This window comes from Ranitomeya imitator, chromosome 2 (assembly GCF_032444005.1).
Source record: "Ranitomeya imitator isolate aRanImi1 chromosome 2, aRanImi1.pri, whole genome shotgun sequence".
Taxonomy (NCBI): domain Eukaryota; kingdom Metazoa; phylum Chordata; class Amphibia; order Anura; family Dendrobatidae; genus Ranitomeya; species Ranitomeya imitator.
The window spans coordinates 493,054,167-493,066,241 of NC_091283.1; the positions used below are offsets into that span (position 1 = coordinate 493,054,167).

The window sequence follows — 12,075 nt, forward strand, 5'->3', positions numbered from 1 at the left end:
CGAAGAGCTGCACATGGATATCAGCCGCCCCTCACCACAGAGGAGTGTGTGAGAGGTATCTGGTGTGTGTGATGCTGCGTGTGTGAGATGCCTGTGTGTGATGCTGCGCGTGCGTGATGTGTGTGTGAGCTGTGTGTGTCATACAGTGGGGCTTTGTGTGTCATTATACAGTGAGGCTGTGCGTGTGTGTGTCATTATACAGTGGGGCTGTGCGTGTCATACAGTGGGGCTGTGTGTGTGTGTCATTATACGTGAGGCTGTGCGTGTGTGTCATACAGTGAGGCTGTGCGTATGTGTGTCATTATACAGTGGGGCTGTGTGTGTGTGTCATACAGTGGGGCTGTGTGTGTGTCATTATACAGTGGGGCTGTGTGTGTGTCATTATACAGTGGGGCTGTGTTTGTCATTATACATTGCACATTGTGCGTGTGTCAGTCATTGGTGCATTCACTCTGTCATTCTATGTGGCTGCAGACTTGTGCTTCTCACATTGCTCGCAGTGCTGTGGTTATTCGGCGGGTGTGTGGCTGCAAGTTTGTGATTTGCATACATGCGGTCACATGCTGACTAGACTTGCATGGCCTAATGTAACTATTGAACAAGGCAATAAACAGTCTAGTCGGAAGGTGGCTGGGAATATATAGATCGCATGCTTGCTGTCACAAGACCACCTGTTCCCCGGCACTGGCACCAGAGAATCTTCACAGCGCTCACGATATGAAAATTCACACATAGTGACTGTAGACATGTAGCTTAAGATCCAACAACCCCTTTTAAGGATGGGCCGCTTCTCATGGGCCACTGCTGTGTGCTTGCCCCCCAGGCCAAAATTTGCCAGCCAGCCCCTGTGTATGGATACATGTATATACCGGCAGCCCCCTTACATTATGTCTAGTAGTCTATGATCTGTAGCTCTATATTCCGGATCCTGCTCATCGGTGCTTAAATGGATGTTTTTGCATATAGAAGTAGTTTTGTGGCTTTATAAGTGCTATTGACCTTCTCTTACATTTGTGAGAAATCTAGTGTAAAAACCATATGCAAATCAGGATGGAAGTGCACATGGGCAGGGTAATCCAAGTGTTTTGACACACCCCCTGTGCACTTCCAGCTTGATTTGCATATGCTTTCTCGTGTCTTGAACACTCAATCTCCACAAACGATAGTCCTTGTTTGTACTGCGGGACAAGCACGTATCCAGCCGTACCACTGCTTATATCTATGACGTGCAGACAGCCATGTCCGTGGTCTCCTGCATTGCATTCTGGGAATTTTGTGGAAAGGCACTTTCCAGACTCCAGATCCCCACAGCTAGTAAAGCAGCAGGGATTGCTCCGAGATCAGACATAGGTGGAATCTGGCATTCTGGAGGAGACGTGTTGTAAGTCAACAGAAGCAAAGACACCAACGGGTTTGGAGAACTAGAAACAAACGTAGTGGCTTCCCAGCACAATGATGAGAGTAATACTACCAGACATGTCACACTTTTTTTTTTTTATTACACATACAATTTACAGTCATATATGCAACATCCTATTCCTCCAGGGTAGGTAATGGATCCCCCTATATACAGTACATGGATTCTATCATACAGTCTGATAACCACTTATATCATGACCCGCAAATGTGTCCTATTGACTAGAACCAGCTGTCAGTCCCACAGGAGACACACCAGTGGCCAGTGCGGGGCATCGTGCATGTCCGTGTCTAATGCCAGGCAATGGGGGCGCGATATGCATTGATTCCAGCCATAGGTCGAACTCTATATACATATAGTGAGAACTGTCTATGCTACAAATACTGTAGTTCTTGTTGCACGCAGCTAGGGGGCGGCACTCTGCTTTCATTTGCCAAATAGCTAGGAACAGAAAATCTAAGGACTGATTGGTTGTCAGGAAGTAAAAAAAAAAAAAAAAGGATATTGTGTGTACATTCAGGGCCAGCATCAGCACCAGGCAGATGTCAGGACCCTTGTAAGTCTGGGTTAACATGCGTTATGCAATCCCAAAGGGGTGTACATGACACCAGTTTTGAAATGAGGGGGGTCTAGGGTAGATCAAGGCCCTATTTCTATCCGTAACACGTGAGATGTATTAAACATTATCCCAAAAAGGATCGGATAAGTGGCCCCACCAATCGGGTACAGAGCCCCCCTCCATTTAACCTTGGAATGGAGTGGAGAGCACGCATGGATCCTGCTGCTCAATGTCTACGGGGCAGACAAAACTAGTCAAGCTCTTCGGGCTGAGCAGTAAAACTCCTTTACCTATTAATCCACAAACAGTAAGAGTCATAATCTCCCAGAATCCATACTGGTCTCGCATTTACATGAAGGACTATATAGTAATCTTACATAAGGGAGAAAACCAAACAAATAAAAAACAAGAATATAGTGCAGACCAGAAAATTATACTATAGACCTCAACCAAGAGGTTACTAGTCAACTGGTTCCAAAATCAACCAGCAGAATTGTGAATACAGCTCTGGAGCATAACGCCAACTGTAGTGCTCAGGATCAGTGACTCCATTGCTTATGTAGATAAATGCTCCACATGAAGGTATAATGGCAGATACAAGCTTGATGTGGATTCTTACTGAGCATACTAATATGTGAATACATGTATAATCCCCCGCCCATGTCATCCTCATATCACAGAATTACTGATCATGAACGCGTCACATTGGCATCCTGTATGCTCGGCTCCTCAAGTAGTGTTGTTAAACGGCTTCACAGACATTGAAAAAAAAATTTTATATATTTTTTTAAAAGGTCTCAAATAGTTTCAGAACCTTCTGGGCAAATTAAAAAAAATTAAAATCTAGTGGAAAAAAATATAATTTTTTTTTTATATGTTCCTACATTCTCACGTTTCTAGATCCAGCCCTGCTATACGCCCGTCTTAATTTTGTAATATATAATCTCTGCAGTGTTATATGAGAAAATTATTCCTGGCTGCAGCCACCACTAGAGGGAGCTCATTATGGGTTTTATCACACATGTCATGTGCAATACTCCCTTTAGTGGTGGCTCAGGGGAAACAGAATTTCATCATTTACCTCTCTGCAGGGAATACGGTGCTCGATATCAGACACACCATGACCATGTTAAACCTTTCTTTGAAGATCAAAGCACCAGAACCTGTGGGCATATTTAGGCGACTGTATGAATGAGCTGCAGACAGTCTGTTTCCACGTTTTTTGGCACATAGTACAAATAACAATCTTGTCTCATGACGGGTGCAGTTTGTGTCAAAGTGGCATGGGAACCTTCTATAGCCCAGCTGAATGAGACTGTTTTGTGCTCAGCGGTGCCGTCCTCATCTGTCCCATGCAGCCGGCGATGATCCTGATTATACTATACCACTCTCAGCAGGTGCACTTTAAAATGCCACGCGATGCCCTGCTGAGGCATAACATGCCAGGGACAGGATTGCTGCAAGGGAAATATGGAGTAGTTCCCATAGCAACCAATCCACTCCCACCGTATGCCTACACTTAGGAGCCTGCCAAGTCACGAGAGGAGGGCAGAACCCCCAGAGGAGCTCATCTTCTAAGTAGTATGGTGAACTCTCGGCAGGACCCAGGACTACCGCGGACTTGGTCTCAGGGCCAAGGTGGAGCTAAGTTATGACGAGAGCTGTCCTGCATTACACAAAAAAGCCAATGGATTGAATGGTAACGTGCAATGCTTCGTTTTCCCTGTGGTGGCGCTATAGAGACAGTGAACACTTACGCTTCGGTTTACGATCTGATCACAGCAGATGGCACTCAGATTATTATCTTCTACCCCTCTATTCTGTACCAGCAGATGATCTGCGGCCCTTAGGTCACGATGGGGGTTATAGTTTCACCATAGTAATGACTTCTCACCTTTACACCATCACCTGCACCTATGATCACTGATGGGCACCAGTTACCCATGATCACTGACAAGCAGAGTGCCAGTTATAGGGGCTTCCTGCGCTGCCCTTCTAACAGCTGCCAGAACACTGAATACAAGTGCAATAACCAAGCTGCTGCCATCCCCACGTCCCTGTGCCCTCACCCGACGCTCTCGAATCAACACATCAATGTGACGGATGCTTCCACAATATATGTATACATTGCAAGGAAATACTTAGTGTGAATTTTTAATACGTGCAAGATATCCTTCCACCCTTCATCTGCCAGAAGCAGAAACACTTGTTGCCCCTTGGGTTGCGTTGGGGCCCACACCCAAACACCTAAAGCACTTCAATGTCTCAGAAGTGATGAGGTCAAACATGGTTTTCTCTTTTTTTTTTTTTCAATTTTTTTTTTTCTGAAAATCTTCAAGTTTACGGCCTCACATTCCAGAAAGTTCCAGAGATGGGAGTTTTTAGCACGGGCGAGCTGGAGTCCCGTTGTGTTACATAGAGTCCAGTTATCCACGGAAAGACCCCAGGTCTCCATTCAAATCAGCAGCAGGGGGTCTAACGCTCCGTCTCTAGCTCAAATTTTAGTCTCAGTTTTCGACTCCATTTTTAAACCTCCCATTGGTTTTGGAAGTCCCCTCCCCCCACAAACTCCTCCCGATACAGTTGTAAGGACCACACATGACACCACGGGCAGCCAGGCAGCACAGATGCAGCATACAGAACGTGGCAGCGCGCAGACGCCAGGAATGATGGACAGGAGGACACTGCCTTACATAAGGCATGGCCATTTCCTCTGATATAGGACATGTTTTGTATTTTTCACAGTAGAGGGTTAATCACAGGGAGGGGGGAGGCATGAGCCTGGTATTAACCATTTGCAGCCAAAGGGCTAAGCAGGCAGAGGTAACAGCCCGTGTAGACAGGCGTTCGTACAGCCATTGGATCCATCTCACCGCTACGTCTCATGCGCTCAGTTGAGTTCACTGTACATTCCCGGCGTTAGCGGTGCGGGGGCTTTGGGTTTCTTCTTTTTGCTGCCTCCGCCTGCACTACTCATGTTGATGTGGCTTGGCTTTTTCTTCTTGGGTTTCCGCGTATCGGAGTTATTTGTACCTAAGTGTCAGACAACAAGCACAAGTCAGAATCTGCCGATATCTCTCTATAGTATCTGTGGTCACAAAACTAAAGGCCTCGTTCTACCAAAAATAACAGCACCGCACTGTCAACAGGTCATGTGTGGTATTACACTTCAGCCCCACAGATTAACCAAGGCTTCGTTGCAATGTGGGGTCATCTCTGGAAGAAAGCAGCCATGTGTTTCTAATTCTGTAAAACCGCTTTGAATTGCAGTTTATACAAATTGAAAAAAAAACAAAACACGAGTCCGTAATATGAGGGGGAAATCACATATATCCATAGGCTGTGCCTAGTATTACAACTTGGCTCCTCTCACATTAATTCGGCTGCAATGTAATACAGGTGCTTCTCACAAAATTAGAATATCTTCAAAAAGTGGATTTATTTCAGTTCTTCAATACAAAAAGTGACACTCAGATTCATTACAAACAGAGTGATGTATTTGAAGTGTTTATTTCTGTTAATGTTGATGATTATGGCTTACAGCCAAAGAAAACCCAAAGGTCATTATCGCAATAAATTAGAGACATTTTTAAATGCTTAGGAAGCCTTTGTCGGTGCTTTTTGTTAATTATTCTAAGGCTGGTTTCACACTAGCATTCGGCAGGGCCGCCTATGGCAGCCTTCTTCCTCCGTTAAGCCCCGCCCACTGGTGCACCTCTTCCTTCAGCTCCGCCTACGTCGTCCTGCGTACTTTATCTTCAACATTGGGTACGCAGGCCATGCAGATGTGTGCAGATACCTACGCAGGCCATGCGGATGCCTCCGCATGTGTCATTTTGACGCTGCGCTCAACTGCGTTGAACGCAACATGTTGCATTTTGTTGCGGTCGGCGCAGCGTCAAAATGACACATGCAACGGTATCTGCATATATCCACATGGCCTGCATACCCAATGTTAAAGATTGGGTATGCAGGACGCATACAGACGTAGGCAGAGCTGAAGGAAGAAGTGCGGCAGTGGACAGGGCTTAACGGAGGAAGAAGGCTGCCATCCGCAGCCCTGCCAAACGCAAGTGTGAAACTAGCCTTAGTCTGTGCCAGTAGGCTCCACAATCATGGGGAAGACTGCTGACTGGATGTCCAGAAGGCAGCCATTGACACACTCCACAAGGAGGGTAAGCCACAAAAGGTCATTGCTAAAGAAGCTGCTGTGCACAGAGTGCTTTAGCCAAGCATATTAATGGAAAGTTGAGTGGTAGGAAAAAGTGTGGTAGAAAAAGGTGCAAAAGCAACCAGGATAAGCGCAGCCTTGAAAGGATTGTGAAGAAAAGGCCATTCAAAAATTGGGGGGATTCACAAGGGGTGAACTGCTGCTGGAGTCATTGCTACAAGAGTCACCACACACAGACGTATTCAGGACATGGGCTACAAATGTCGCATTCCTTGTGTAAAGCCACTCATGACCAATAGAAAACGCCAGAAGCGTCTTACCTGGGCCAAAGAGAAAAAGAACTGGACTGTTGCTCCGTGGTCCAAGGTGTTTTCAGATGAAAGTAAATTTTACATTTCATTTGGAAATCAAGGGCCCAGAGTCTAGAGGAAGAGTGGAGAGGCCACAATCCAAGCTGCTTGAGGTCTAGTATGAAGTTTCCACAATCAGTGATGGTTTGGGGAGCCATGTCATCTGCTGGTGTAGGTCCACTCTGTTTTATCAAGACCAAAGTCAGCACAGCCGTCTACCAGGACATTTCAGAGCACTTCATGCTTCCCTCTGCAGACAAGCTTTTTGCAGATGGAAATTTCATTCTCCAGCAGGACTTGGCACCTGTCCACACTGCCAAAAGTACCAATACCTGGTTTAAAAATAACAGCATCACTGCTTGATTGGCAGCAAACCCGCCTGACCTTAACCCCATAGAGAATCTATGGAGTATTGTCAAGAGGAAGATGAGACACCAGACCCAACAATGCAGACGAGCTGAAGGCGGCTATCAAAGCAACCTGGGCTTCCATAACACCTCAGCAGTGCCACAGACTGATCGCCTCCATGCCATGCCACATTGATGCAGTAATTGATGCAGAAGGAGCCCCGACCAAGTATTGAGTGCATTTACTGAACATACATTTCAGTCGACCAACATTTTGGATTTTAAAATCATTTTCCAAGTTGGTGTTATAAAGTATTCTAATTTACTGAGATAATGACTTTTGGGTTTTCATTGGCTGTAAGCCATAATCATCAACATTAACAGAAATAATAGATCACTCTGTTTGTAATGACTATATTATATATGAGTGTCACTTTTTGTATTGAAGAACTGAAATAAATTAGCTTTTAGATGATATTCTAATTTTGTGAGAAGCACCTGTATATGAGGAAGAAGGAAAGAGAAAAAAAAAAGAGAAAAAAAGCTCATGGACAACAAAAGAGTAATTATTTTGGATTGCCCCTGCCATCATATTAGGCAGAACTGGTGCCAAAAAAAGGTTATAGATATATTTAGGGCAGTTTTTGCCAAGATACGTACAAAAAAAGGTAATAAAATAAGGATGTAATAAAAATGGTTCACTTTTTGTTTTCTGTAGCCTGCATGTGTTCTGAAACATTCCAGGCTGCTCAATCCCATTCCTGCAAAACTTATCAGACTTTGCGATGACTCACCATTCTACTCTCCTGAATGCTCAATAAAGCAAACATCCTTTTAGATTTACATTTACTCCTTTTGATTGTAAAGATATTGGCTGGTAGTTATGGGAAACAGAATGGGGCTACAGAGCGAGCAGTCAGAGGGCTCATCAGACAGATATCCTACTGAACAGGCCTGAGCAGCTTGTGATGTATGGGAATGCATGCAGACTAAACACGACAAAGAGTTGAAAATTTTTAACAAATCCCAATTACAAAACTTATTGGCAGCCAAACATACATGCATTTCAGCAAAAAGCACCTCCAAAATAGATGGAATCGGATAGGTTTCTATGAGCAATTGCTCCACTTTTTCTTTATACCAAGTCTGGCAGATCTTCCCCAATTGTGGCATTCCTATTCTGTATCTACAATCATGTCAAGTTTTCACAAAACTCCAGTTTCTAACATTACTTTTATATTTGTCGTATAGATACATAGATAAGCTAGTAAAGACTCAATCTCCACTTTTATCTAGGTTCTAGGGGGAAGCTTTTTTTTCTTTAATAGTGTCAGGCCGGCGTAAGAAGATTTATAAACCATGCAATACGCCTCCATGAATTTAAAAATGCAAACAGCCTCTTCAGAGAGGAAGAGGACTTGAACTTTATAGACATCTATTGGATGTAGCAATCCTAAAAGTCAATATCGACCCTTCAACAAGCCTGGCCACATGACTTGGGGTAAGAAGCCAATCCAGAAACTCCATTTGCAGACCCACATTTCAGGGCGTATGCCCCTCCTCAAAAGCAGCAGATCTGATTTTGCTAGTTGAGGGGTCTCTAACCAGAGGTTAAAGGGGGAAAGTTTGTCCTTGTGGGGAGTGCCAAGCAAACATAAGAAGACTTACATGCCATGCAATTCTCCTCTACAAATTAAATATGCAAATAGCCTTCTTCAGAGAAGAAGATCTCTAACTCTAGCGCCACCTATTGGATGTGGCAATCCTAAAAGTCAATATTGACCCTCTAACAAGCCAAATCAGATCTCCAGCTTTGCACTGAAGAGGAGCAAACGCCCTGAAACACGTGACTGCAAATGGAATTTATGGTTTGGCTTCTTATGCTAAATCTTGTGCCAAGGCTCTTTGAAGAGTTGATATTGACTTTTAGGATTGCTACCTCCAATAGGTGACACTAGAGTTCAAGTCCTCTTCCTCTATGAAGACACTATTTGCACCATTATCTCTATACTGCGGCGCAGGCTATCAAAGTATCTGGGAGTGATTACATCCACTGCTCACAGTATACTAAGCAAGGACTACACACTTAGTGCACACCTTTACTTTATCCCGGTGGCCGTGATTTCAGTGAAGCAGCCAGGCAGCATTTTAACGCTATTTACCTTCAGATTAATACCATATCTGCAGATAAATAATTTTTGAACAAGATAAATTCCCTTCAAGCTCATATGTGCTACCGCATGTCCCGTAGCCCTTGGATAAATCATCTTACTGGCTTTGGAAGAGGCAGAATCAGATGGAGAGATATCAGATGAGCCATCCCACGGCAGTCGACTCATTAACGCTTGTCCTTCCACAACGTCAAAGCTGTCGTTATCCGTGCTGCCATCAGGCTCCGGGAGAGAGCTGTTATGGGAGTAGGATGTGAGTACAATTGTATCTTTATATAACATTAAGGGTATATGCATGACATGTTTGTATACATGAAAAGAACTATGCCAAACCTATATATTTATGAAAAAAATTACGATTTTTCCTAAAACCCAAAGGACAGGCCATTATGTATAAATCAGTGAAAGCCCCACGATCACCGTCACTGGCCTGAGCAATGCAAGCCCCTCACCATTAGTGCCTTTGCGTGGTACCGCAGCTTAACCTATTCACGGGAGCAGGACAGAGCGGTATTACAAGACCGTCACGTCTGTATGGATATTGCAGCGCCATATACTGCAGTGCTGGGGCTGTGGGGCTCCGGCAAGTGTTGCTGATCCTCCCATACCTTAATCCCACTTTACTGCTCATACATAGGTATTAGATGAGCAGTTCGATTCACCCTGCCCTGGATCGGCCTTCACTTCTGTGCCTGGCATCCCGGGCACCTCTGGTGCTCACTACGCCACATGTCATCTATAGGCTGGTCAGTAGGCTTCACCCCAGGTCATGATGTGCCTACTGAGCAGGTATGGACGATGAGGGTGTCAGGTAAAGAAGTGCAGACCAGCTGCCATGGAGGAAGAAACTGAAGTTTCTCATACAAATATCCTAGCCGAAAGATTGGCCATCACAGAAACCCCCGTTAAACATCAACTGTACGGTCCAAGAAAGAAAAAGTCTAGAAAATCATCTCTATTCAGTGTAAGTCTCGGGGAAATCCAGGTCCTGGGACCTGAATGGAAATATCTTTTTAACAGTAAAGCTGGGATTATGTACAATGCTGAGCAGTATATTACACAGGAATCACTTACGCTGAGGATCCAAGGAGGTAAACCCTGACTGACCTCCGCTGGTCGTCAGTGTGTTGGGGGCAGCGTAGAGACCTGGTGCACATCTTCTTGGTATGCTCAGATATTACTCCACATTGCTGGAAATGAGAAGAAAGCATCATAATATATATATTATATACCCACAAATGTGCGGCACTTTTGTGACTAAATACTAGTTCTTCAAGAACATAAAAACCACAAGAGCTGGGCATGATGGTGCTTGCAGCGCCACACCCCAAGCTATAAGAGGTGGCATCAGGTTTGGCATCCAAGAGTTTACAAAGCTTCTGCTTCAACCAGCAGTAACAAGACGTCTGGGGGGGATTTACTAGCAAGTCCTATCCAGCCGCAGGGTGACAGAGGGAAGTCTTCCTGCCTTGGAAGAAAACTGAACACTTGTGTTTTTGTCTGCAGCGTGTTTTTTTTTCAAAAAAACGCATGCGTTTTTTTCCCCTATATTTAACATTGAAAACGCATGCGTTTTTGTTTGTACGCGTTTGGTCGCGTTTTGCAATGCATGCGTTTTTTTACTGCATGCGTTCATTTTCAGAAATGCAACTTGTAGTATTTTTGAGAGGCGTTTTTTGGACAAAAAAAAAACGCATGCGTTTTCATGCGTTTTTTTGGGGTCAAAAAATACATTGGAGTCAATGGGGACGCATGCGTTTTTTGTGCATGCGTTTTTTGTGCATGCGTTTTTTTGCGTTAAAAACGCATGCGTTTTTATATTAAAAAAATACAGAAAACACACTGATATGCCACCCCCCAACATAAAGGTGATAAAGGGATCCTAACCCTAAGGGATCCTAACCCTACCCCTAACCCTAACTATTTCTGTTTATAGTGGGTTTTTTACTTTATTTTGATGATTGGCAGCTGTCACACATTTCTCAGCATGCGTTTAAAAAACGCAAACGCATGAAAAAACGCATGTAAAGGCGTCAAAACGCAGCGTTTTTTTCACCACATGCAAAAACGCATGCGTCAAAAAAAAACGCAGCGTTTGCACGCGTTTACATGCGTTTTTCACCATGCGTTTTTTACCGCAAAAACGCAAATGTGAAACCAGCCTTACTGCGGTTACACTGCCTCCCTAAGACAGATTTCATACAAGCGTATAACAAAAAAAAAATAAAAAATATGAACGCCATCCAGAAAACTCGGATGTTGTTTTTGTCACTGGTTATCTGTATGTGAACCTACCCTAGAAAAGTCACTACCCCTTCGGGAATTAGGAGAGAGCAGATGAGAGGGAAACTGTTCTCTAGAGAGGAGGCCCTGCACACAACGCAATAAACACAGCCAGAAGCCCCCGTTAAATGGTCACATCAGATGCCTCTTCTCAGTGCACAATGTTATATATGTCTGATGGATGTGGGGCTCATCCACCTGGTGACTGTATGACCCTGGCACCCTCCATTCACTTCCATGGAAGTTCTAGAAACAGTTGAGCAGCCAATCACCTCTTAATGTTGGCGAACTTTGAGGCTGATACACTTACCGTAGTTAAAAGTGTATGTAATTCTTCTGGACCCAGATTTTCGTAACTAATCCCTGAACTGCTACTGTACTGCTGTGGAGAGAACAGAGGGTACGATCAAGACCAAAAACACGACATTGCACATTATTCTGCAACTCAAATTTTGCTTTAAAAAAAAAAAAAAAAAAAGTTTAATAAAAGGGAACATCAATAAAGTAAATTAAAATAATTTTCCTCTTAATGGGACACAAAGCTAAAGAGCTCCATTAACTCAGAAGCTGAATGTAATATACTGATCCAAGTTATCACGCATTTTACACTAAGGTTTGTCACCACTCTTGTGGCTGTGTCTGGTATTACCACACTGCCCCAGCTCACTTGAATAGGGCTAAGCTTTAGTACCAGTCATGGCCACCTACACATGGATGGTGCTATATTGGCCACAGCAGTAAGGCTATGTTCACACGTAGGAAGGGGGCTGCGGGTTC

At 44.1% G+C, this 12,075-nt stretch overlaps 1 protein-coding gene across 4 annotated transcripts in view; it reads right to left on the minus strand.

Moving 5' to 3' along the window:
- Positions 1-4,300: 4,300 nt before the first annotated feature.
- Positions 4,301-12,075, minus strand: part of ATXN7L3 (ataxin 7 like 3) — a 51,926-nt gene continuing 44,151 nt past the window's right edge. For 2 of the 4 annotated variants that reach the window (XM_069751483.1, XM_069751481.1), the window contains exons 9-12: positions 11,609-11,680; positions 10,090-10,205; positions 9,117-9,250; positions 4,301-5,009 (exon numbers count right to left, since the gene is read on the minus strand). In XM_069751483.1, coding sequence (XP_069607584.1) covers positions 4,867-5,009; positions 9,117-9,250; positions 10,090-10,205; positions 11,609-11,680 — 465 coding nt within the window. In that variant the 3' untranslated portion in view covers positions 4,301-4,866. The remainder of the gene's footprint in view (positions 5,010-9,116; positions 9,251-10,089; positions 10,206-11,608; positions 11,681-12,075) is intronic. The other 2 variants (XM_069751484.1, XM_069751482.1) reach the window with 1 other exon arrangement.